General features: G+C 49.0%; 1 protein-coding gene across 1 annotated transcript in view; it reads left to right on the top strand.

Moving 5' to 3' along the window:
• The window catches only part of LOC147700437 (kelch-like protein 13), a 427,954-nt gene that overhangs the window by 352,860 nt on the left and 47,269 nt on the right, over positions 1 to 27,825 (top strand). Inside the window, exons 2-4 of the mRNA XM_086933557.1 lie at positions 15,014 to 15,150; positions 25,931 to 26,063; positions 27,521 to 27,717. Coding sequence (XP_086789683.1) covers positions 15,055 to 15,150; positions 25,931 to 26,063; positions 27,521 to 27,717 — 426 coding nt within the window. The 5' untranslated portion in view covers positions 15,014 to 15,054. The remainder of the gene's footprint in view (positions 1 to 15,013; positions 15,151 to 25,930; positions 26,064 to 27,520; positions 27,718 to 27,825) is intronic.

The raw sequence follows: 27,825 nt of genomic DNA on the forward strand, positions 1-27,825 counted from the left end.
AGCATGGCCCCTCCCTGGCGAAGAATGAAACCCAGGCTGTCCCTTCCTCCCTCTGCCCCGTGTGACACTGCCTGGGGTCTTGGTTGGGCTTTAGGGATGAGAAAAACCCTCTCCTGCCCCCTCTCCCCTCCTCTCATATCATGAGCTCCGTACTCCTTTTCTATGGAAGTTTCCGGTACATGATGTTCGGACTCTATAGTTCGATCTCCATTAGTCTCTCCCCTGGGACCAGAACAGGAACCACCCAGGCTACAATGCATTCTTGTTATTGGTCTGAGCGTCGTGGTTCAGCACTCAGCCAGGGAATGGGGGCCTCGGCATGTTCTCCACCCTGGCTGTAATGCAGCCTGCGTGGAGAGCATGTAAAGTACGCATGACAGTTTCAGCGGCCTGGGACGGCTGGCCAAACATTCATGCACACTTAGAGTGGGCAAACCGCTCCTCCCCCTGCTCCTCTGTCATCAGAGCAGCCACGCCCCACCCACGCAAACCTGCCACAGCAGGAGAACACAAAATGATAAGAACCTGGAGTTACTATCACTTTATGTTTCCTTCCTGTCACTGCTTCAAAGTGGTGGTGATGCTCCTCCGCCTCACAGGAAGAGCCGCCACTGCCTAAACATTATTCCATAGATCAGAACTTCCCGCTTAGCAACCATATCCCTGCAATCTACCAATACCCAGTCTCCTGTAGTCTGTCTATTGAGCCTACCGACCAATCGGCTTTAGCTCACCTACCCCTCCATGCACTATTCATTACACATCTCCTGCTAATTGAGCGGCACATTTATCGAAAACTCGCGCAGCTGCCCTGTGTGATAGTAAAAGGGCAGGAGTGCGCCGTATTTAACATCACATGGCGCATTCTTGTCTTTTCCCTGCGGGTGCACCATGTGCTGCCCGGTACCAACGCTGGCACCCTTGCACCACGCACCATAATTAGAATTGTTTTGGTGCTGGATGGGGCACCTTCCAGCACAAAAACAATCCCCTGAGGCACACTTCTCTTTCCATGTGTGCTGCAGAATGCAACACACATGGAAAGAGGAGAAAACAAAGACAAATAAAGATATTTTTCCTCTTTACACCTCCACAGGGGATGCGCACCATTTTGACGCCTTCGCAGGTCGACCTGCAATTGTAAATTTGGGAAAGCGACAAAATCTATGGTAGTTGCGTTGGAACACCGAAGCTTCACCCATGGAACGGCGCGCTGCGGCAGAGGGAAGCAGGTCAGCGTTTTGCGCTGCGTTGCATCACTCTAGATTTATCAAGAAACTCAGGATGTCGTTGTGTTACCCTCGCATCCAACTGCGCGGTGCAAGAGCGGCGCGACTGCTTGATAAATATGACCCTTAATCAACAACAAAGAAGCTGGCGCGAGTGCCTGGAAAGGCTTCCTTGAGAGCACGCGACGGATCCTATTCACAATAACAACTCAATGAACAGCTAATGTTGGGTCCAGGAGTAGCATCCGTGAAGCACTTCAAAGCCTCGTCTGATGCAGTCAGCGCCATATATATGCTTTTTCCTTGCTTAATTTATAACACTTTATTTCAGGCAATTTGACCATAAACGCATTTGAACACTATCTTACATTTCATTCGTAATAAAACAGATAAAAATATAGTCATCGTGTGACATTGTATAGTAGATACATAATATGACCTGCGGAAATCGATATCGCAATCAGTTCCAAGGCCACAGATTGCGTTCTAGTGCTTATGCAGTTCATAAATACAGTTGTCTTGCTTTCTTACAGCCAATGCAGGAAAAAAACACCTAGTATTTAGATTCTTCTGCGCCATTGCAGGCCAGCATCCCAAGGATTGTAGGCCCGCCCATTTATTCGTAAAGGCGCGTAGTGGCAATTCCCCATGATTGTAAATAGAGCTTCCTTGCGGCAGCCGGCTTGATGTCATCGCTTGCCGGCTCTAGTGTATACTGCTCTTTCACTTCCAAGGAGGCTACAGAGCGCTGTCCTATTGAATGGTCCCCAGTAGTTATTCTTTTGCAAATAGTTAGATCCCCTGTAGTTTGGCCACTTTGTACGCCCAGTAACAGACCTTTAACTCTTTCCTTGACACTGGGGACATGATGTTTCTGGGTCATACCTGCAATTACAATAGAGCACAATACTGGGACGCTAATGAAAGTGCCAGACACCGATTGCGGAAGTGCTTTTAACAGACCTTGGTGTTTCTGGTCCAGGGAGGACCTGTCCATGAGGCACAGGGTCAGACTGATTTGCATATGGCCAGGTCTAAACTGGGGTGGCATGGTGAGCAAAAGAATGATGGATTTAACCCAGATCTCTCGATGGATCACTGACATAATATCGAGGGACATAATATCGACTACCAAAAATATCGGCGACAAAATATCGACAGACAGAATATCGACTTTGTATCTACAACCAGATAAGTACAAAAATATCAAGTAAAAAATATTGTTTACTAAAATATAGTTTGTAAAAATATTGACTTTATTAAAAACAATGTTAAATTAAATTAATATTAAAAATTATTTGCTAAAATATACTTAAAAATACTTAAATTACCTTATATTAATTAAATAATTAATGAAAGTTATAAAAAAAATGTTTTACAATCATATTTGTTAAAACATATATATTTATATATATATATATATATATATATATGTATATATATATATATATAGTAACAAAATATAATTAAAAAATATCCAATATTATTACCGTAGGATAGCGGAAGTGTAAAATTACTATTCCCACTCCAGAGAGTGCAACAGTAGGGAAAGCGTTGGATAGCGTAGGGGTAAAAATGACTATTCCCACTCCAGAGAGTGCAACAGTAGGGAAAGCGTTGGATAGCGTAGGGGTAAAAATGACTATTCCCACTCCAGAAAATGCAACAGTAGGTAAGGCGTTGGATAGCGTAGAGGTAAAAATTACTATTCCCACTCCAGAGAGTGCAACAGTAGGGAAAGGGTTAGATAGCGTAGGGGTAAAAATTACTATTCCCACTCCAGAGAGTGCAACAGTAGGCAAAGCGTTGGATAGCGTAGGGGTAAAAATGACTATTCCCACTCCAGAAAATGCAACAGTAGGTAAGGCGTTGGATAGCGTAGAGGTAAAAATTACTATTCCCACTCCAGAGAGTGCAACAGTAGGGAAAGGGTTAGATAGCGTAGGGGTAAAAATTACTATTCCCACTCCAGAGAGTGCAACAGTAGGCAAAGCGTTGGATAGCGTAGGGGTAAAAACTACTATTCCCACTCCAGAGAGTGCAACAGTAGGGAAAGCGTTGGATAGCGTAGAGGTAAAAATTACTATTCCCACTCCAGAAAGTGCAACAGTAGGTAAGGCGTTGGATAGCGTAGAGGTAAAAATTACTATTCCCACTCCAGAGAGTGCAACAGTAGGGAAAGGGTTAGATAGCGTAGGGGTAAAAATTACTATTCCCACTCCAGAGAGTGCAACAGTAGGCAAAGCGTTGGATAGCGTAGGGGTAAAAACTACTATTCCCACTCCAGAGAGTGCAACATTAGGGAAAGTGTTGGATAGCGTAGGGGTAAATGTTAGACGGACCGGGAGGGTCGGCCGAGATTACGGGGAGAGGTCTCCAGGGAGAGCCGTCTCCAACGACTGTACAGGTAAGTAACTTCCCCCCCACAGACGGACACCACACAAGATTGAAGGTTAACGAGACTTTATATGCAATTCTTAGGTTACGTCGTTATGATACAAGGAGGTCTGGACTCAGGGGTCCCCTCGGTTCTGATCTCTGGTTGAGGAGAAAGGGTAGCGGGACAGTCTTAGTTACCAATGAGTTAAATAGCTCTCAATCCTCGAGCTCGGCGTGGTTGCTGATCGGGCCGTGGAGGAGCCAAGCAGGTCCCGAGATGGATGAAGGATGGTCGACGGGCCGTGGAGAAGCCAAGCAGGTCCCGATGAAGATGATGGTTACAACGGTCCGCGGCCTCGCCAGCAGATCCGGACGACGGTGAAGAATGAAGGTTACGACGGCTGTGGCAGCGCCAACAGGCAGGACGATGGTGCACAGGACAGAGCTACGGCAGCGCCAGTAGTCCGTCCAGGATGAGTTCCTCTTACGTCTCTCGACTCCAAGATACAACTGACTTCCTGCTCTGGAGCTGCCCCAGTTATAGGGCTGGCGTGCTTTGATGTCCGGACCCTCGCACTTGGAGGTCGGGAGGTCCGGGATGAGGGAGTCCAGACACCCAGCAGGGGGGTGGAGCCAGCGCCCGGGGAGGCGATGGGCGAGCGGCACTGGGCGGGGGGAGAGCCATCGGCACCTCTTTCTCCCATTGACTTGCCAAGTAGCCCGCTCACCTCCTGGGTGGAGGGTGGTGCCGGATTGTCTGAGGCTGGGCTAGGCCCAGGGTTGAGGTCGATCGGGGGCCAGGCGGCCTCGTGGCGAGGTGTCCAAGATGGCGGCCCGGGCTGGGTGCATGGGCCGGCAGTGGATCGGACCCACGAGGTTATCATGTTCGAGGGCAGGGGTCCCTGAGGGGACGCAGGGCGTGCAATGGTGGTGTGTGGTGCTTGCGTGACTGGGCTCGGGCCTGGTCGAGCCGGGGGAGAGCGGCCCGTCATGTGGCCTGTCCAACATGCGTCCCCCCCAGCTGAAGGCGGGGAGAGTTACCCATCCTCTTGGGGACTCTCTTCGTCGAGGCGGAAAAACCGGGACAGGCCATCGGCGTTGGCGTGGTCGGACCCAGGCCGGTGTTCGACTGTGAAGTCCATACCTTGTAAGGAGATGGACCAGCGTAGCAATTTTGGGTTTTCCCCCCGCATATGCATCAACCACTGCAGGGGTCGGTGGTCAGTCTGCACCCGAAAGTGGGTGCCAAAAAGGTAGGGCCGGAGCTTCTTGAGGGCCCATACCACAGCGAAGGCTTCCCTCTCTATGGTGCTCCAGCGTTGTTCCCGGGGTAGGAGTCTCCGGCTGATGAAGGCCACCGGTTGATCGAGGCCTTCGGTGTTCACTTGGGACAGGACCGCCCCAATGCCCTGGTCGGAGGCGTCCGTCTGGACGACGAACTCCCGGCTGTAGTCTGGGGCCTGGAGCACAGGAGCGGAACACATGGCGGCCTTTAACTGTTCGAACGCCGCTTGACACTCTGGGGTCCAGTTCACCTTCTTGGGCTGATTTTTTGACGTGAGTTCGGTGAGAGGCCCCACGATGGTACCATAGTCTTTCACGAACCTTCGGTAGTAGCCCGTGAGGCCCAGGAAGGCTCGCACCTCAGTTTGAGTGATAGGGGGTTGCCAGTTCTGGATGGCGGCAATTTTCAGCTGTAGGGGGGCCACTAGGCCGCTTCCCACCTGGTGTCCGAGGTAGGTCACCGACCCTTGTCCAATTTGGCATTTGCTGGCCTTGATCGTGAGGCCAGCTCGCTGAAGGGCTTGCAGCACTGCTTGGAGGTGGTGGAGGTGCTCGGTCCAATGGTGGCTGTACACAGCGATGTCGTCCAGGTAGGCGGCGCTGAACTCTTCGAGCCCCGCCAGGACCTGATTGACGAGCCGTTGGAACGTCGCTGGGGCATTCTTCATGCCGAAGGGCATGACCGTAAAGTGATAGTGGCCATCGGGGGTGGAGAAGGCAGAGCGTTCTTGTGCCCGGGGTGTGAGGCCGATCTGCCAATAACCTGCCGTCAGGTCGAAGATGCTGAGGTAGCGGGCAGCGCCCATTCGGTCGACCAGTTCATCTGCCCGGGGGATGGGGTGTGCGTCCGTTCTGGTGACTTCATTCAGGCCCCGGTAGTCGACACAGAACCGGAGTTCTGGTGTGGTCCCGGGGGCGGCTGCTTTGGGGACCAGTACGACCGGGCTGGCCCATGGACTGTCTGAGGGCTCGATGACCCCGAGCGTGAGCATCTTAGCTACTTCCGCCTGGATGCAGGCCCGTACCCGATCAGGTACGCGGTAGGCCCGGTGGCGGATAGGAGGGCTGTCTCCGGTGTCCACATCGTGCACACACCAGGAAGTGACACCCGGGGTGAGGGAGAACAGACTGGCGAACCGTGATAGGAGGGCTTGGCACTCTTGCCGTTGTTCTCTGGTGAGGGTCTCCGAGAGTCGGACCCCATCCACGGAGCCGTCTTGCTCCTGGGTCCGCAAGAGGTCAGGGAGAGGCTCGGAGTCGTCTTCAACCCCATTGTCTGTGGCCATCAAGAGGCTGAGTTCTGTTCGTGCAAAGTGGGGTTTCAGTCTGTTGGTGTGGAGGACTCGGAGCGGATTCCGGGCGGACTCCATATCGATCAGATAGGTGGCAGGACCCTTGCGCTCGATTACCTTGAAGGGTCCCGTCCATTTGTCTTGGAGAGCGCACGGTTCTGTGGGGGACATTACCCAGACCTGTTGCCCCGGCTCGAATTCAATGGATGAGGCGTTCTGGTCATACCATTTCTTCATGTCCTCTTGACTGGCCTCTAGGTTGGCTTTTGCTAGGTCTCTGAACCGCCGGGACTGGTTGCGGAGGGTGAGGAGGTACCGGAAGACATCTGGAGGACTCTTGGCCGGAGGCATCTCCCAGCCTTCTTTGATCAGGCTGAGTGGCCCCCGTACTGGGTGCCCATAGAGCAGCTCGAAGGGGCTGAAGCCTAGGGACTTCTGTGGGACCTCCCGGTAGGCGAAGAGGAGGCACGGCAGCAGCACGTCCCACTGGCGACGGAGGGGCTCTTCCAATCCCCCGATCATCCCTTTTAGCGTGCGATTGAACCGCTCAACAAGTCCGTTTCCTTGGGGGTGATAGGGGGTCGTGAAGCGGTAGGTGACCCCACACTGTTGCCAGAGGGACTTCATATATTTAGAAATAAAGTTCGTGCCTCTGTCACTGACGACTTCCCGGGGGAACCCCACACGGGAGAAGATCCCCATCAGGGCCCGGCCGACCACTGGGGCTGTCACGGTCCGGAGAGGAATAGCCTCAGGGTAGCGGGTGGCGTGGTCCACTAGTACCAGGATGAAGCGATGGCCTTGTCTTGTACGCGGGTCCAGGGGTCCCACAATGTCTATCCCGACCCTCTCAAATGGGGTTGTGACTACTGGAAAGGGTTGCAGGGGAGCCTTTAATTTGCGGCCGCTCTTCCCACTGGCTTGGCACGTGGGGCAAGATCGGCAATGCTGGTGCACATCGTTTCTCACTTTGGGCCAGAAGAAGTGGGTCACTAGGCGGCTGTAGGTTTTATCCTGTCCCAGGTGCCCTGCCAGGGGGGCATCGTGGGCCAGGTTTAGCAGGAAGTCTCTAAAGCGGAGGGGCACCACTAGTACTCGGTTGGCCCCCAGCTCGGCGATTCGTTGCTCGCTGTACAATAGATCATTGTCCCAGTAGACCCAATGAGTTCCGGAGGTATCCCCGGCGCTTTGGGCGAGCGCTTGTTGTCGGAGTCCCTCAAGGGAGGGACAGGTCTTCTGTTCCTGACGAAATTGTTCTTGTGTGGGTCCCCCTTCTTGAGCCCACTGATCAAGATTAGCGAGGTCGGAAGGTTGAGCAAGTTCGAGGGGGATGCCATGGTCGGGGGTCTCGGCGGGGGCGACCGGAGGCGGTGGCGCCGGCCATTCGGGTTCTTCCGGGTGATGGTTGGCACGGGCGGCCATGGACCGGGTGGTGACGCACGCCCAGTCTGGGACGCCCAACATCCCCAAGTGTTCTTTTCGCTCCACGGCTGCCCACGGGGAGCTTTCCAGGTCATTTCCGAGGAGGCATTCCACGGGGGCGTCGTCTCGGACCGTTACCTTCAACATGCCGGAGACCCCTCCCCACTCAAAGGGGACGCAGGCCATCCGACACAGACTTTCCGAGTTGTCGGCTGATCGCACAGGGCAGAGAACGTTCGGTAGATATTGTTCTGGGGTCACCAGATGACAGCGGACGGCTGTCACACTGGCCCCGGTGTCTCGAAGGGCTTCGGCCCGTTGTCCATTGATGCTCACCCATTGGCTGTACTTCTGGGTGTTAGCGGGTAGGGGGACCCGCGGGACCATGTCTCTTCCCCCTAAGCACGCGAGAGTCATGGCGGCTGGCTCCCACTCTTGATACTCTTGCTCGCCTGTTTCTTGTTCCTCGGAGATCTGTTCTTCCCCTAGTGCCGCGGCGGCCACCTGGCGGGGTCTTGGACTCTGATACTGCGGGCAGCTTGGGTCGTTTGCATAGTGGCCGACTCGTTGGCATCGGTGACATGTAACATTGGCTCTGTATCCCGGTCGCGCCGGGGTGCTGCCCCGGTTGGCCGGGGGGGTGGTGCTGGTAGCGGGGGCGGCCGGAGTATTGTCTCTTCCTCGTCCTTGGCCCCCTCCTCCTCCTCTGGGTCGGTAGTGACCATTGTTGTTCCTGTTCTGCTCGTAGGACCCATTCCGGCCCACTCTGGTGATCTCCCACCGGTCAGCTTCGGCTGCGAGCTGCCGGGGATCGGTTAACTTGCTGTCGAGGAGGTGTTGGCGTAGTTCAATGAAGCAATTGTTGGACAGATGCTCCCATACCATCAGATTGAACAGCTGCTCGTAGGTCGTGACGTTGTTCCCTCTGATCCAGCCTTCGAAGGCTCGGCTAAAGTACGTTACATAGTCCACCCAAGTTGTACCTGGAATGCGTGTGCAGTCTCGGAACCTCTGACGGTACATCTCGGGCGTGAGGCCATAGCGGGTGAGGAGGGCCGCTTTCATATGGTCGTAGGAGGTCATCTGGTGGTCTGGGAGCTGTAACAGAGTATCGCGGCCCTCATTGAGGAATTTGCCCCATAGGCCGGCTCCCCAGTCGGCTCTATCGATCCGGTGCGCAGTCATCGCGATTTCATAGGCCTTAAACCATTGCTGGATGTCGTCTTCTCGAAAATATTCTCGGACCACATCCTTGGGGATGTGCACTTTTTTCTCCGCGGTCCCTGGGGTGGACGGTCTGTCGGGCACCCCTAACTCTTTATTTTGTTTGCGCAGGTTGATCTCGGCTAGGTTCCGTTCGTGCTCGTACGTTAGTCTTTTTTCCTCGAGCTCCCTTTGCCTCTGTTTCTCCTCTCTTTCTTCTCGGAGGCGAAGGTGCTCTAAGTTTATTTTTTGCTCGGCCAATTTGAGTTCTATGTCCATCTTGAGTCGGGCCATTTCGAGTTCGTGTAGTCGGGCTTTTTCTCTTTCTTGGATCTCGTCTTGCGAGAGACTGGTTCTTTGCCCCTCAGGGGCCGTGTTGGTATTTTTCGCGGTGCTTTGCTCAGGGGCTTCGACATCCCCGGTCTCTGCCCAAGATTCTAGGGCATGCTTAAAATCGTCCTTGGTACTTAGTCCGGTGGTAGCGATACCTAGTTCGATGCAGAACTGCTTTAGTTCACGATGGCTGTATTCCTCTAGTTTTTCCATTTGGAACTTCTCAGTTGATCCGCTCTCTTTAGTCGACATTTGTTGTTCGTTGTGGGGTGAGCTACTCTCTGTACGTTATGCGGTGATTCGGATCGCGCCGCTGGCCACCAATGTTAGACGGACCGGGAGGGTCGGCCGAGATTACGGGGAGAGGTCTCCAGGGAGAGCCGTCTCCAACGACTGTACAGGTAAGTAACTTCCCCCCCACAGACGGACACCACACAAGATTGAAGGTTAACGAGACTTTATATGCAATTCTTAGGTTACGTCGTTATGATACAAGGAGGTCTGGACTCAGGGGTCCCCTCGGTTCTGATCTCTGGTTGAGGAGAAAGGGTAGCGGGACAGTCTTAGTTACCAATGAGTTAAATAGCTCTCAATCCTCGAGCTCGGCGTGGTTGCTGATCGGGCCGTGGAGGAGCCAAGCAGGTCCCGAGATGGATGAAGGATGGTCGACGGGCCGTGGAGAAGCCAAGCAGGTCCCGATGAAGATGATGGTTACAACGGTCCGCGGCCTCGCCAGCAGATCCGGACGACGGTGAAGAATGAAGGTTACGACGGCTGTGGCAGCGCCAACAGGCAGGACGATGGTGCACAGGACAGAGCTACGGCAGCGCCAGTAGTCCGTCCAGGATGAGTTCCTCTTACGTCTCTCGACTCCAAGATACAACTGACTTCCTGCTCTGGAGCTGCCCCAGTTATAGGGCTGGCGTGCTTTGATGTCCGGACCCTCGCACTTGGAGGTCGGGAGGTCCGGGATGAGGGAGTCCAGACACCCAGCAGGGGGGTGGAGCCAGCGCCCGGGGAGGCGATGGGCGAGCGGCACTGGGCGGGGGGAGAGCCATCGGCACCTCTTTCTCCCATTGACTTGCCAAGTAGCCCGCTCACCTCCTGGGTGGAGGGTGGTGCCGGATTGTCTGAGGCTGGGCTAGGCCCAGGGTTGAGGTCGATCGGGGGCCAGGCGGCCTCGTGGCGAGGTGTCCAAGATGGCGGCCCGGGCTGGGTGCATGGGCCGGCAGTGGATCGGACCCACGAGGTTATCATGTTCGAGGGCAGGGGTCCCTGAGGGGACGCAGGGCGTGCAATGGTGGTGTGTGGTGCTTGCGTGACTGGGCTCGGGCCTGGTCGAGCCGGGGGAGAGCGGCCCGTCATGTGGCCTGTCCAACAGTAAAAAGTACTATTCCCACTCCAGAGAGTGCAACAGTAGGGAAAGCGTTGGATAGCGTATGGGTAAAAATTACTATTCCCACTCCAGAGAGTGCAACAGTAGGGAAAGCGTTGGATAGCATAGGGATAAAATTACTATTCCCACTTCAAAGTGTGCAACAGTAGGGAAAGTAGATACTTCATATATTATTTAAAAATATATATATTAATATCTATAAAAAATTAATTAAAAGTAATTACCAATTTAATATAATATAAACATTAATTAATTCCAGATACTAATTTATTCATTACAATTAGTTATCTAGTTATACTAATAAATTACAAATTAACAATTAATTAATTTGTGATTAAAAACTTACTTAACAATTAAAATCTAATAAATACCCCAAAAAATTAACATATGTAATTAGGTTAGGTTAGGTTAATGACATTTGTTAAGCGCATGGTTGCACAGAGAACAGTGCGTCCCCGCGCTGACAGCCCTATCTACATCTCATCAGCTGGGTCACAGAGGGAGTGCCTGGCCTGCTATGCTGAATTTAGCTTGGGGAAAAGGTGGGTTTTCAGCCTCTGTCTGAACCTGGTTTCAGACAGCTCCATCCTCAAGTCGATGGGTAGGTTATTCCAGTCATTGCTGGCATGGTGTCTAAAGGAACGACCTCCCATCCTAGCTCTATATATCCGAGGCGCCACTAAAAGCATGCTGCCCATCGACCTCAGGGGACGTGAGGGGCGATAGACAGGAAGCAGGTCCTGGAGATATGGAGGTGCTTTTTTGTGAGCTATACGGTGGGTTATACACATAGTTTTAAATTTGATTCGTTCCTTTATTGGGAGCCAGTGGAGGGAGCGTAATGCATGTTTCCCAGAGGCTCTCCTAGGGAGGTTAAGGACCAGCCTAGCAGCTGCGTTCTGGACGCGTTGTAACTGTGCTAGGCCTTTTTTGCTGAGTCCGCATAGAAGGGAATTCCCATAGTCTAGGTGGGAGGTGACCAAGGCATGTACCATAGTTTTTCTGGAGCTGGGGGGCAAAAGGTCCAGGACTTTCCTCAGGACCTTCAGGAGTCCATAGCATTTTCCGGCAACCTTCCCCACATGGTTGGTGTATGCTAGCTTAGAGTCGAGAAGGAAGCCAAGGTGTTTGACTGTGTCTACTGGGGCCGGGACCAAGCCCAGTTCCGTGGGCCACCAGGCAGAGGTCCAAATGGAAGGGCAGGGGCCTACGATAAGAACTTCCGTCTTGTTGCCATTGAGGCAGAGACAGTTCTGTTTCATCCAGCCGTCAAGTGCTACCAAGCAGGCCGAGAAATTCTCAGCGTCCACAACTGGATCACGGGATAGATTGATCACCAGTTGTGTGTCGTCTGCATAAGAGACTATTGCAACACCATATGACTCCACCAACTTGGCATGGGGTTCCATGTACAGATTAAATAGAGTGGGGCTCAGGATCGAGCCCTGAGGAACCCCTTGCCTGAGACATCTTACACTGGATTTATATGGTGGGCAGTGCACTTGAAATCTCCTGTTGTTGAGGAAGGAGACCAGCCACTCATGTGCAGGACCGGTTATTCCCTTTTCATTTAGGCGGTCCAGTAATACGGGGTGAGATACGGTATCAAACGCCGCACTTAAGTCCAATAGGACCAGTGCAGCCGTGTGACCCTCGTCCGCCTTACTTCGCAGCAGTTCTGTCGATAGGAGGAGGGCAGTCTCTGTCGAGTGTTTGGCTCTGAATCCCGATTGAGACGTGTGAAGGAGCATGTTTTCCTCCACAAAGCTCACCAGCTGTCTGTTGACCAATTTTTCTACTACCTTCGCACAGTAGGGAAGGAGGGAGATTGGTCTCAGGTTGTCTAATTGCGTGATGCTTATGTGGGCTTTCTTTTTAATTGGGACGACTTGGGCCAGTTTCCAGCTATCCGGAACTAAACATTCCTGGAAGGACAGTGAAGCCAAGTTACCTATATGTTTCGCTACCAGCGGGATATGATTTCGAAGAATTCTCGCTGGTACTGCATCAAGGGGAGAGCCTGAGTGAATGTTCGATAGGATATTGATAAGCTCCTCAGTTTGAGGAACCACAAATTTCCTAAGTTCTTCCCTGACCTTCTTTCCGCAGTTAGGGTCGGGATTTATAGCTTCAGAGTTAGTCTGAAACGATGCATAGATTTTTTCTACCTTCCCTATAAAGAAGTCTGCGATGTCATTGCATGACTCAGTCGTGGCCCACCCTATTCCCCTATAAACCCGCAACCCACTACATAAAATAAATTAGTTAAATTAACATAATTATCAATTAATCAATTAAATAAAATTAATTGTCAATTAAAATGTAATAATTACAAATTAAATATTAATTAAAAATTAATTATAAACAAATACCAATAAATAAATTTACAATGGTTTCGCTCTTTCCTCTCGGACCGGTTTTTTAAAGTGGCTATTCCACCTTGTCAGTCCTCTTTCCATCCACTGGGGCTGGGGGTTCCGCAGGGCTCTGCGTTGAGCCCCACTTTGTTCAACCTATATGTGAAACCGCTGGCTGCAGTCGTCAGACAATGTGGCCTAACCATGACATCGTATGCCGATGACACGCAGCTGGCGGTGACACTCAGCGGTGATCCCGAGGTGAACGCTCCTAGATTCCGTGCAGGACTCATAGCCGTAGCAAATTGGATGCGAACTAACAGTCTGCAGTTAAATGCCAAAAAAAACGAGGTCCTGATCTTAGGAAAGCAGGTGGAGCTCTGGGGAGACCAGTGGTGGCCTCCAGAATTGGGGGTGACTCCCATCCCAGCTGCCGAAGTTAAGAACTTGGGGGTTTGGCTGGATCCTACACTCTCCTTCACCAGCCACACGAAGAAGGTTGCAGCTACCTGTTATGGTATTCTGCGAGGGCTGAGACCAGTCCTCAAATTCTTCGACCCCCCTACTCGGCAACTGGTGGTCCAAGCCTCCATTCTTTCTCGGCTGGACTATGGGAGTGCGCTGCTGCTTGGAGTGAATCAGGCGGAGGCTACTAGATTGCAAAGGGTGCAGAATGCCGCGGCGCGGGCCATCGTTGGCCTTCCTAGACAGTGCTCTGTCTCTGCAGTTTTGACCTCTCTCCACTGGCTGCCGGTCAGACAGAGAATTAAATTTAAGGCTCTCTGCCTGACATTTAAAATCTTGAAGCTTTCCTCACCTCCAGCCCTCGCTAAGCTTGTTTCCTCCTATGTTCCTACGCGGTCTCTTAGATCGGAATTTCTCCATCTGGCGGTCAATACACGGTTTAGACTGAGTAGGATGGGAGGTCGCTCCTTTCGAGTATTAGCGGCAGGATTATGGAATTCTCTCCCTGTCCGTATTCGAGCCTTGAACAGCCTTACTTCCTTTAGGCGCGCCATAAAAACTTTTTTGTTCCAAACCGCTGACTGATTCCTTCCTCTCCTTCCCAGCATCGATTTGTTGTGTTGTGGTACCTGATCAGGCGCCGGGACGCCCCTTGGCTGGGGCAGCTGCGCGCCTTATAAAAACTACTAACATAACATAACATAACATATTTAAATAATTATAATTAAATTACTTCCCACCCTACTCCCCTATAAACCCACAACCCGCTACAGAAATTAAATTAGTTAAATTAACATAATTATCATTTAATCAATTAAATAAAATTAATTGGCAATTAAAATGTAATTAATTACAAAATAAAATGTAATTAACAATTAATTATAAATAACTACCAATAAATAAATGTACATATTTAATTAATTATAATTAAATTACTTCCCACCCTACTCCCCTATAAACCCACAACCCGCTACAAAAATTAAATTAATTAAATTAACATAATTATCAATTAATCAATTAAATAAAATGAATTGGCAATTAAAATGTAATTAATTACAAAATAAAAATTAATTAACAATTAATTATAAACAAATACCAATAAATAATTTTACATATTTAATTAATTATAATAAATTACTTCCCACCCTATTCCCCTATAAACCCACAACCCGCTACAGAATTAAATTATGCAAAATTTAAATAACAATAAATTCATTAATTAAATTACCTTATAACATAAATAAACACTTTTAACACATAAAATACACTATAAAAATTCGATATTATTAAATGTTCGATATTTTTATTAACCTATATTATGTACTTCGATATTTTGACTTTCTATATTTTACATTTCGATATTACATTTCTTACCTTCAAAACAATATTTTTGATGTCTATATTCTGTCCATTCGATATTCTGTCCAGCCTATATTTTGGACTCGATATTATGTCCATTCGATATTTTGTAGTCTATATTTTGTCTGTTTACCCTCTCGATTGGGGGTGAATGTTTTGATTTGTTCTGCATTCCGTCCATCAATTGTGTGTCTTTTGCTATTTTATGCCAGGCACAAGATGGGTGACCTCTGCGGCCTCTTCTCAAGGCTTTCAGCTCTGACTCACCCATGTCTATACCCTTCCATCCTATAGGGGCCGGAGAAGCGTCTCCATCCCGGGGTGAAGCAGAGACCATGGCGGCCGCCTGCCAGGGGCCCCCCTCGTCCTTCCTGGCTGAAGGGGAGACCCGGCTCTTCACCTGCTCCCAGCACCCCTCTGCCATCCTCGAGGTAAGACTGCTAAAGCGCCTAGACACCTGGCCATTTACTGTTTTAATCGCTAAGTGGCTTCGAAGCGCTGTAAGCACGGACATACCCTTCTTGCTCGGAGTCTGTGGCTGTGAATGTGCTGATGAATGAAAAGGCAATGGATTCTGGTCGTGTTTGTATCTTCTCTATAGCGCCTCCCGCCCTGTCGTGGGCACCGAAGCACACCTTCAGAGGGGCTGCACGTTACACCCCAGGGGAGTGTCGTGTTAGTTGTGATCCGAGGTGTCAAGAGTTGTGTTGCTGTGTGTGTGACCCGAGAGATGCTCTTCTAATGTCTGGGGCAGCGCCTGGCAGTGTGAGGGATGAAAGGGTGAGAGGAACTTGAAGGGAGGAGGCACTGGGGCCCGAGGCAGCTGGAAGAGCGGGCCTCTATCTGGACGGAGTCCAGGCTTGGGGCAGACAGGCTCAGGGCAGCTTAAGGCCAGCTCCACAGCGCCAACCTGTCCAGAGGGGCAGCGACATGCTGTTTGTGTACACACCCAAAAGGGGATTAACCAATGAAGGGCCAGGAACCGATATGGCAACACACACAGGGCACAGATGTGTCGCCTGAGTACAATGATGCCAGGTGGGCAAGGATAGCCGGTCTGGTGGCTCAGTGGACTAAAACGTCCACTGTGGGCACCTGTGTTGGACCTCATCGCAGGTTCAAATCCCAGCGGGTCTATTCAACCTTTCATCCTTCTGAAGCCGATAAAAGGAGTGCCATTGAGTCGGCTCACAATAAACATCTGTTATTTAGTGCCAATATATTTTTCTGAGTGAACGTGTGCGTTTCAAATACACGTGTCATGTAGGGATAGGAGTTTGTAACACGCTTCAGCGTTGCAACTTTTTAAAGGAATGATGCTGCCTCCTGTGCAGACGAAGTCACCTCTGAACGACGACTCCAGCTCGCGCCCCGAGCAGACTGCACAGACCTTAGTCTTATTGCAATTATTTGAGGCGGCCGACAGTGCTTTAAATGGGCAGGTACTGTCCGGTACGGAGTACCAGCACTTCTAAAGAGACAGGTAATCCTTTTAATTGGAGAGTACCGGCACTTCTCAAGAGTGACGTAATGCTTTTAATTGGAGAGTACCAGCACTTCTAAAGAGACAGGTAATACTTTTAATTGGAGAGTACCAGCACTTCTCAGAAACAAGCAGGTAGTCTGGTACAGAGTACCTGCACTTCTATTTTTCCATTTCAAGCACTGGTGGCAGAGGGGGGCACAGTGTGTGTATGGGAGACGGACCCCATGGTGGGGCGGAGACAAGTCTGTTTCACAGCCTCCTTCATTCATTGCAGCTTCCCATCGATTCACATTTTACAACTGTCTCTTCATAAGTCTTCTCTTTCGCAGCGGGTGTCTGCCTGTAGGAAGGTTTGTGGTATTTCTATAGTGTGAACCTAGCCAGAATGCAACGGACACTACAGTGTCGAAGGCAAAAATACCGTCCACCCAGGGCCGGACTGGCCATAGTGGGCACCGGGCATTTCGCCGGTGGGTTGCCAGTCTTGGGCTCTGGGGGCAGTTTTTCTCACTGGGGGCTGGCAGTATCTGCCTCCTGTAACAAAATCAGCCGAAACCAGCCCTAGCAAACAGCTCAGCCGCAACGCCCAGTCCCCCCAGCCCTCCCGAACCCGAGTCCACCAGTGCTGGAGGACAGCTGAGGGGACATGAAGTGTTACTGCACTGTGATGTAGTTTTGTTAAAGAGGTGTGTGTTCAGCTCTTAACCTGGAGCAGCGTTAATGCAGTCCTGAGGGGAAAAGGGATGTTGTTCCACACCCTCGATGCATAAATTGAGAAGGTGTAGGGGTATTTTCAAAGAGAAGTGGGCGAAACTCGAGTAATTGTGTGTACCGTAATCACAGAATTTCTTATGAATTCCCAGGGGTTGCACTTGAATTACTCGAGAAGAGCAATTCTGCGTTTATTGCTATTTCTAAGGACAAAAATGTCCCACTGTTCCCAAAATGAACGCGAGGACGCATTAGGCACTAAGGAATAGCACTAAATATAACAGAACACGAAAAGCGCGCAGCCGCTAAGGGCTCGCTAAATGTGCTTTTGGGGTAGGATGTTTCTTCCCCAATTTACTACTGGCATTTAGGGCTGTTTCCCAAGAGCAAGATGCACCCTCTGGTCCAAAACGGATGCCAGGATGAATGTTGTGCTAAGGAACAGTGCCAAGTACAGCACGACATGAATGGGGTGACTGAGGAAGGGGAAACATCCATCACAACGCAGTCGTTACATCGCACTGCTTTTACAACTCAGCTGTTGCAACGCAACTGCCTTTACATCATATGCATTACAATGCATGTCACTACAACGCATGCCATTACAATGCATAGCATTACAACGCATGCCATTAGAATGCATTGTAAGGTAAGTAACAGAGACTTATTATTTGTAGGGTGGGTTTGGGTTTTGGGATAGATGGAAATAGTAATTTTTACCCCTACGCTATCCAACACTTTCCCTACTGTTACACTCTTGAGTGGGAATAGTAATTTTTACCCCAACGCTATCCAACGCTTTCCCTGCTGTTGCACTCTCTGGAGTGAGAATAGTCATTTTTACCCTCCCGCTATCCAACGCTTTCCCTACTGTTGCACTCTCTTGAGTGGGAATAGTAATTTTTACCCCTACACTATCCAACACTTTCCCTACTGTTGCACTCTTTAGAGTGGGAATAATAATTTTTACCCCTACGCTATCCAACGCTTTCCCTACTGTTGCCCTAAAAGTATAATGCGTTGTAATGGTATGCGTTGTAATGGTATGCGTTGTAATGGAATGTGTTGTAATTGTAGTTTTAAAAAATACGATGTAATGGCATGTGTTGTAAAATCATGCAATGTAATGGTAGTTGCAATGTAAAAACTGCGTTGTAAAAGCATGCGTTGTAATCGTTTGCATTGTAACGTCATATATTCCTGAGGAAGATGACAACAGAATACAACTGCTGCAGGAACCCACAGAACAAAACCGCAAACAGGCAGAGTCGAACAACCAGGGAAACCAGTGAGAAGGACACAAAGTGTACAGGGAGACAGGAAAACCTTGATTTCTGCAAAGCATGCAGTTAGAAGCGTCTCTCCTGAAGATGGCCATGCCTTTCTCTGGTCCTTTACTGCTTGACTCGCGCTGTAAACTACGCAGGTTCTGCGCAGGCGTAAAGGGTAGACTCTGCATCTGCACGAATGGGCTGTGGACAATCATTCCAGGGATTGCGTTTCCCTTGGAGGGACCTTGGCTGAGACACAGCTCTAACCCTGACCTCGTCTTTGCTCTGTCGCCTGGTTATCGCGTTTTGGCAGCAAACTGATGCGGGAATAAGGCGGGTGGGGTGTCGGTTATCTTCAAAGATGCGTTTGAAGCCTCTTCCACTCCCCTTAGTTAATGAGGAAACATTGAGGGCTTGTGTTTTTTGTTTTAAACTCACCCCTCCATCTCTTTTTCTGGAATGCTGTTATATCGACCTCTGACTCCCCTATGAGCGGTTTCACCGCTCTGTATGACAGTTTTGCTCAATATCGCTTCAATATGCTATTTTGTCCATTCTCAGAGATTGTAATGTCCGTGCTGATGACCCCACCTCCCAGTTGAGCTGCACAGTCCGTTCAAACGTTGGCAGTTTTTAATCTAGAGCAGCTGGTCAAGTCCCCTACTCATAGGCCATACGGGGGTTTAATGTAGCCTCATAGCCCTCCAAAGCAGGCTCTACAGGTCATTAAAGGCCCGCTCCAGCGTTAAAGGCCGAAGGCGAGGGCTTTTACCAAGGGAGCAGGCCTTTAATGCCCGGTATAGCCCGCTACAGAGGGCTCTATTGGTATTAGAGCATTCTGTCCCTAGAGGGCAGAATGTGCTAATTAGTCAAATAAAGGCCTCATGGACCTTGAGGGTGTTGAAATCCCCTCGGGGTCTGTGAGGTCCATGTCCTCAGCAATAGAAAACGTTGGAATGTTGATGCTCTGGGCTTCGACCGGCCATTAGAGGCCTGGAGCACTCCGTTGCCTTCAGTGGAGTCCTCAACATTCCAATATTTACCAATGTCCCCAGCCTGCAGGTTAATGATCCAGAACAGCTGATCTGGACTGATCAATTTTAGGATTTCATTTGTGTTTTCTGGCCCTTGTGCACAGCCCAGGAGTATTCCAACTCGGGCGATGAAAAGAAAGTGGCAGGAAGGGACTGAGGAAGCTCTGGGTCAGTCCTTTACTTCTACTCTGTTGATCTTACAAGCAGTAGTTGAATCTGATGTCCTGTTGTTCGATAGTCTTATTTTTAATTAATCAAACCGCCTTGCTCCCTTAAAAAAGTACAAGGCAGAAGGGCTGAGGCCGACCACCTTGGTTTTCCCCACGCCTTGGAATGGAGAAAAGTCAGTGCAAGAAACTAGAACGCAAATGGAGGATAGCATATGACCCTGATGCTAAGAATCTCATTGCTATGAAAGATTACTTTTCAGATCACATTAAGACAGCAGCAAATTAAGGAAGTGTTTAAGTTTGTAAATTCCTTTTGGCCACAGGATGGGACTGAAACAGCTCTCACTCCATCGCTGACCTTTGTGGAAAAGTATCATTCCCCCTTGGTGAGAAGATCCATTCTCACCAAGGGAGCTCAATTCTCTTCCTTTCTAAAGCTCCGTCGGCTCTGTTGAGAATATGGAATGTCACGAGCCGCTCTTCCATGAATTTGCCCCTATGTCGGTTGACCGTTCTCGGAATGAGTTACTAAAGTGTTAGCCCGGCACTCAGGAGGATGTCTGCCCCCCTCATATTTTTAGGCTTTTGGCTCAGCACTTCAGTCCCCCAGTCACTGAAACATGGAATGCCTCCATAATTTGGGAATTTATCCTGCATGTTGGAAACAGGTGTTGACCGATTATGGACCTATATCTCTCCTCCCAGACCCAGCAAAAATTCTAGAGAAAGCGGCAAATCAAAAATTGTCCACTTTTGTGAAAGGCCAATTTGATTCTCCATGACTCGCTATCTGGCTTCCGGAAAGGTGTTAGTGTGGAGACAGCCCTTTTGGAGGTTACTGAGGGGCATATTAGCAACAAATAGCGATATTAATCGCTAAATGCGCCTAGCGTTTTTTTTATTGCTGCCTATCGCCGGATATTATCGCAGAGATAACATGCTATTAGCAATGTTAAACTCAAAAGCGATAAAATACCCGAAGATAGCGGCTCACTCTGTGAATATCCAGCGATATTCAGGCATTAACGCTAATAAGGACTTAACCTGAATATCCACCTCCCATTGGATAAACAGGTTAAATCATGGTCTGAGCAGGCGTTAGGTTCTGGCGATAATCGCGCTTAGCACAAGTTTTTGTATCACACAGCCTGCCTTGCTAATAGGCGATAGCTGTGTTAGCGACTGCTTTCAGTTGCTAACAGGTTGGGTACGCCCACTTTGCATGTCATTAGCGATAAATATCGCTGACATGCAAAGCGGGCCCCAAACCAGTCGCTATCGCCTAAAAGCTGTCGCTAACTGCTGTTAACGACAGCTTACTAATAGGGTGATAAAAATATCGCCGCTTTACTTTGAAAAAGTCCCGATAAAGCGGTGATATTGCCCTTGCTAATATGCCCCTGAATTTGTCAGGGAGAATCTGGCCAGGAGCGTGCCTGTCTCGGCGCTGCTTTTTGATCTGTCCGCAGCGTTGGGCATGGCATTGCATGCTGTTTTGTTGAGCAGATTTAGCCATCTTGGCATTCACAGCAAGGCTCTTCAATGGGGCAAATCATTCCTGGAGGGCAGATGCCAACAGGTATCTACACCCACACTTTACCTCCCCAAAACCTTTGGTATGTGGGGTGTCACCGGGCTCTGATCTGAGCCCACACCTGTTCATCCTATACCATCCCCCCTCTGCAAATTTTATTGAGTCTTGAGGGTTAAGGTTGTGTCCTTCCCTGATGACACCCATTGCTTTTCTCTTCCTAGTAAAACACCAGGAATCCTTTTCCAATTTAAAGAGTGTCTTTGAGGAGTTGCAATTTGTTTGAAACTTTACTCTGATAATTCGAAGGTTCTGGTTTTCAGCTAAAATGCCCCCCACCCCCTCCACCCCCACCGCCTTCCTTCCGGTGCCCTGCTAAACTGAACACTCCACTTCATCTGCTAGGAATGTGGGCATCATCTTTGATTCCACCCTCTCCTTTGTGGCACAAACTGGGCACATATCATCAGGATGTTTTCTGAAAATGAAAAGTTTAGAGAAGGTTCTTGGTCTGGCTCCTGCAGAGACTAGGTGGGCAGTAGTCTCCTCGTCGTGCTTCAACGTCCTGCGCATGCTACGGAAGATCTTCCGGTGGATCCCCACCGAGACCAGGAAGACTGTCACCCAGGCCCTCGTCACCAGCCGTCTGGACTACGGCAACGCCCTCTACGCCGGAACCACCACCAAGCTCCAGAAGAGACTCCAGCGAATCCAGAACGCCTCAGCCAGACTCATCCTCGACATCCCACGAAACAGCCACATCTCCGGACACCTGAGAGACCTGCACTGGCTCCCGGTCAACAAGAGAATCACCTTCCGTCTCCTCACCCACGCACACAAAGCCCTACACGATCAAGGCCCGAGCTACCTCAACAACCGCATCAACTTCTACGCTCCCAAACGCCACCTCCGATCAGCCAGCCACGCCCTCGCCGCCGTCCCCCGCATCCGAAGAGCGACAACAGGAGGAAGGTCCTTCTCCTACCTGGCCGCCAAGACCTGGAACTCCCTCCCTCCCGACCTGCGCCTGACCCAAGACCACCTCTCCTTCAGGAAGAAGCTCAAGACCTGGCTGTTCGAGCAGTAACGGCACCCCCCCCCCAAGCGCCTTGAGACCCTACGGGTAAGTAGTGCGCTCTATAAATGTCTTTGATTGATTGATTGATTGATTGAGTAGTTCACTCTTTGATCACAGCCCTCCTGGACCACTCAGACAGCCTCTATCTTGACCCCCCTGCGTATGTGATACGTAGACTCCAGCTAATTCAAAATGCAGCGGCAAGACTAATGGGGAGTCCCGCGGCGCCATCGCCTCTCATCATTTGAGGTCTTTGCGTTGGCTCTCACTGGAACAGCGCATCAACCTCAAAGCTCTGACGTTGGCTTTCAGAGCTGATTATGGTAAGACCCCACGTAACTTGACGAATAGACTGTTGCCGTACACTCGAACGAGACGAGATCAGGTGCTTTCAGGGTGCTGTAAGCAGAACAGGACCATTTTCAGGCACATGCATCAAAGCTTTTTGCGATTGCAAACGGTGCGAGTTGCTATAATCGGCCATTTGCGATGGCAAAATGAGCTTTAGCGATGCATGAAACAACTTTCTACTCGCAATTTAAGAAATCGCAATATTTTTCAAATTGCAATTGCATTTAAGAAGTTGTAAGTTTCATGTTACACACACACATGCCCTTGGGACATTTGTGTGCGCAACATATGTGCACAGATCAATTTCAGGGGGTGCAACATGGTGTCCTTTCGAAATTATTTGTACTTGCAAATTGTGCATGCAATTTCTCATTCATTCCTATGTGCCTGTAGGCCCATTGGAATGAATGGGAAGCCATTCTTTATTTGCGACTCACAATTTGCAACTCTTTATAGCGATTCCTACATGCATAGGCTTTTGCGAGTCCTTCATTGAGATTCCCTATTATTCACAATTGAGGAATCGCAAAATCCTACCTTGATTCATGTGCCAGTGTGATCCAACAATAGTCACCTTCTGCTTATTCCTAAACTCTTGAAGTTTTGTTGTGACGACAGCGCTTTCACTGTACGCACGGTGAAACGATGGCACCGCCTCCCGCGTAAGCAACGGCAGATTGAGTCTTTGTCAGCATATAAAAGGCAACTCAAGACTGGCTATTTAACTCTGTCTAGTGCCCCCTCCTTTAGACTTGTCTATGCTGTCAGCTAGAGCGCCCAGACGCTTCTGTCGAAGATGCTGAGCGCTTTATCAAGCGTCATTTGATTGATTGATTAATTGAAAATGAGGACGTCGATCCGAAGGCTCTGTCGCCATTGATCCAAGTGGTTTCCGCGCCTGCCGTGTTATCTCTGTGACTGCTGTTCTGCTGCTGTCAAGAGAACACAGATGACAAATTCCCGACAAGTGTGCGGCTGTCAAGCGTCTGACAGGAGGGGTTGCTGGGAGCAGGAGGGGATTGTTAATGCAGGTGATGTATTGCTTTTTGAAGAAGTGTACCTTCAGCCCTTCCCTAAATTGGGATTTAAATTTAAAACAAAAAGTTCTACCCGGAGATATGAGATAAAGAGAGAGTTAGATGGTTAGACATATCTATCATGGTGAAAATTCCAGTGGACCAGTTGCAAATGTTTTCTAGTGAATGCAGGTTGGATATGCAGGGGTGTGAACATTACCCTATATGTGCCGCGTTCAAAGATCAATAAAAATATGTTGGCAAAATAAAAAGACCCCCTAAACCCAAAGACGCCATTGCTCACCGAGAGCCACTGATGGGGCAACTGCAATGAACTTGACTGTTCTCTTTAGCCCCTCTGCACAATTACAAACAAAATGTATGTCAGTAACTGAATCCCATATAACCCTTTTGTAACTGGCCAACTGGAATTTTAAGAGAGAAATAGAAACATTACTGCCTGATGGTCTTTTTCTTCTAATCCTCACCCTTGAGGCGAATCCACCTCACCAGACAGCACCTCATCGTCCTCAGAAAAAAACATGATTTAGGAATGCCGTCTTGCTTCGCCCTTCCACTATAAAGTATGGCCATAAAGACGTTTTTTGTCCATCACTGTCCCATGTTGTGCTTCCTTCACCAAAGACAATACCCTCTTGATACTTTGATTGATAAGTCCACAAGTCCACATAGGATCCACCCTCCTAGAAGGGTCTCCTGGCTCACTTTGGATCTGGTGGTGGTAAAGACCCATCGTAGTGGGGGGGCCGGGCAAGCAGATCCAGTGGAACGGGCCAGCTGGCATTCAGGGGAGCTGAGGTTGGGCCAACAGGTAGGGGTGCTGATGTGAGGTGAAGGCCATGGGGTTGAGGTTTGGGGAATACGCTTCAGGACCCCACATGGATAACTATTTAGGGACTGGACGTTATGATCAAATAAAAACACCCGTGTGTACCCACTCATGTATGAAGCCATGAGCCATGCCCTGGGGGAGGTAAGGCTGTGTTGGTCATTTAACTGTACAGTGGTGACTTTCAATGGATGGTTTGTTTTGCATCAGAAACGAAACATTCCTTGAGCTGAAGTTGTTTGGGGAATTTCTGTTTTTTAATATAACAAACATTCTTTTCTTTTCTCTGTATCAAAAGGTTTTCAGGAAATATGTATTCGAAAATAATGCCTGCCATAAAAAAACAAATATTCCAAATGTGATCCGAAAAATATAAAAACTGCATTGGCACAGGTAATGCTTTGGAATTGCTGGTTGGCTGTGGCTGAGTCTCTGAAGCTCCCTCCATCCATCTCTTCAAGGACAGAGTTGGTCCAAGGACCCCTGAAGATGTCTCCGGATCTCTTTTGATGGATGTAGCAGAGCAACCTTGCTGCATGAGCTGTGGAGAATAAAAACAGCAAGACTGAGTCAGTAAAGAGCTCAAGGTCAAACAAAGACAAACATAAGTAACAAAAAAAAAGAAAAACTCAACTGAATAATAATAAAATGTAAGAAGGACCGCCCCCCCCCAGCCCGCATAGCCTGGGCTAAATGTTGCTGGTCGGTATATGATGGAGACGTCGGGCACTGGAGATCTGTCGATACTACTGGGCGTCCCACCGGATAGTCATAAATGGCTGGCTGACTGGGGGTTGGGCTGATCTGGCGTACCAACTAGAATTGTGCCGCCTTAGTCTTGACCGCATTATTTATACAGCCGACCACCCCCCTTACTCACCCAGAGATAACATTTGTCTATCAAAAAAAAGATGGAGGAATGCTCTTGGGCAAGCACAAGTATTTAGGAATTAGAATCATCAAAACTTACCATATATTTGAGGGATGGAGGAAAACACATGCTGGTCTTAGACACGTCTGCATGTCCAGCGGTCACTTCGGCTTCGGCTAGAGTGGCTTGTACACATCTTAGCTGCTGGGACGGGTCCTTTGGTTCACTGAAGACCAATCGTGGTGAAGGCCTTGGTCCTGCAAGGAGCTCCTCAGTTTCGTGTTTTGATACGGGTGCTGGAGCGCGATCCTCACCCGCCAGCAGCAGAGGCCTGGACTCCTGAAGAAGATCCTCTAGCTCTTTTTGTTCTGCAGAGTCAACAGTGTGTCAGTCTTAGCAGCATTTCCCTCTTTTAACTCTGGGATAGTGGCTCATGGATCAGAGTCTGAGGGACACGCGCTGCTTCTCCAAGGCCCAGACCGCCAGCGTCTCGCTCGGCCTCCATGCCAATCTTGTGGTTGATGGATCCCAGTGACTTTGGGCAGGATTGCTGAAGACTAAACCCACCCTGAAAGTAACAAAGTTTGTAAAGTTTTATGAAATACTTTGGGATGGTGGTAATGGTGAAGTCTCACAGGTTCTGATCGGTGTGTAACATATCAGTCTATGGTTCCAATAGTGGTAGGGCAAACGCAACCTTTAGTTTTACAGCGATTGCTACAACAAGTTTGATGAAAATAGAAACTATTGTTTAAAGTCCTGAAGGAGACAAGCTAGTATATGGTTTGTGTGCTCATATGTGGCGGATTCCAGTCTACTGACCTTCACTCGTTTCTTTGCAGGACTTTAACCAGCTGCGTGCAGAGGGGCTGCTGTGTGACGTCACGCTGGTCCCAGGAGATGGCGAGGGCTCGTTCCCTGTTCACAGGGCCATGATGGCCTCGGCCAGCGACTACTTCAAGGCCATGTTCACAGGTGACGCGCTGCTGCCCTTGGTCATTCTTTCCTTGTGAATGGTTAGCAGCTCTACAGGTCTGGGAAAACCCGGTTCTTCTGTTACCTCTTGACACAGATAGAATCATAGATAAACCTCTATTTACATATCATGGGTGTTTCACACACCCAACCTCTCCAGACATGACGTTTCGCCATTACACCTCTCCTGGCCTTAAAAAGCTGCTGGGAACAAACATAACTAATAGCAGCATTCTTTATTTAGGACTGACGTATTTGTATGCCAGTCAACCGATCCTTTGATCCTCATTGACAACTATTCTGAAATTGACACTTTTTCCCTGATAAAATCAAAAAAAGATGTTTCAGTTGTGAAATGTGGAGTGTTCCGATATGAAAACAAGATGCTTATAACAGATTATATCATGTTTTCTATAGGCAGGAACTTACTACATACATTCTACAATCACACTGTTTGTACATTCTTTCGACCTAATCACATGAGAGTGGTATACAGAAAATCTTCTATCACAAAATCAACTCTGCCATATAATAAAATGCACTTTCCACAAAGTAAATTAGTTGTGGCTGATTATCTGAAATTGTAACATTTGTTAGTGGTTTTTTTGTTCTTTTTATCTTTCTTTCTTTGTAATTCTCCAGGCTGTTACGTTTATGATGATGCTGATATATTAACAATATATTGTATTATGTACTTTTATGGCTGTAATCTGCCGAAATAAAGTGTTTTGACTGACTGATTATCTGAAATTAACTCTTTGGGCAAACTTTCATGTGTGAACAAATTATTCCGAAAATATGGCTCACAATAGATTTCCTACTCTGCCACAAACCTGATTTTAACCCGTTTTTATAACATTGGTCATCCAACACTGTAGCATATCTACTGTGACTGGAGATACCCACAAAAGACAACCAAAGAATTGATAACTTGAGACAGTGATAAGGCTGGGACGGTGCATGGATGAGCAAGTGCAATGAAATGTTAGGCAGACGCTAGGGTGCAACCAACAAGAAGGGGCCGATGTATCTAGTATAGAATATCGGGATACACAGGAAATATTTGAGACTATGATAAAATGGGTTTGAAAAACATGCAATAGGAAACTATGCAATAATTAAGATTCTCTGTTCAGGTTCAAAGTGTGTAGTCCCCGTGCAATAACCTCATCTCAAAACTCCGTCTGGCTCCTGAATGGGTGTTTACATTTAATATTTATTCATTGTACATGTCACAAATGGCGTGGACATTGATGGGCATTCTAATCATTTCAATGCTGTTATCTATTGCACGTGAAGAGACACATATTATGTCATCTATGTGTACACATTCGCGGAAAGGAATACGTTGTGGTCTGCCTCTTGTCATCACTCAAGCCTCCTTCACATACATGCCGTAAGTTCTTGAACCCGCCCTCAGTTCCTCATGGACATCTCTTTGCTACCCCATTCCCTAGGAGGCATGAAGGAGGAGCACCAGCAGTCCATCCGGCTCCTTGGCGTGAGCGGAGCCGGCCTGCGGCACATCATCGACTTCATCTACACGGCCAAGCTGGCGCTCAGCATGGACAACCTTCACGAGGTCCTGGAAGCCGCCAGCTTCCTCCAGATCCTGCCCATCCTGGACTTCTGCACAGAGCTCCTAGTCTCAGAGGTGAGGGTGCCTACAGTCCATCATGGAGGCAAATCTTCCACTCTACACTTCCTCAGGGTGCACAGATATGTCTTCAAGCTTGTAACTTTACGGGGTGAAAAGAACCGC

The sequence above is a fragment of the Lissotriton vulgaris genome, chromosome 8 (genome assembly GCF_964263255.1).
Source record: "Lissotriton vulgaris chromosome 8, aLisVul1.2, whole genome shotgun sequence".
Taxonomy (NCBI): domain Eukaryota; kingdom Metazoa; phylum Chordata; class Amphibia; order Caudata; family Salamandridae; genus Lissotriton; species Lissotriton vulgaris.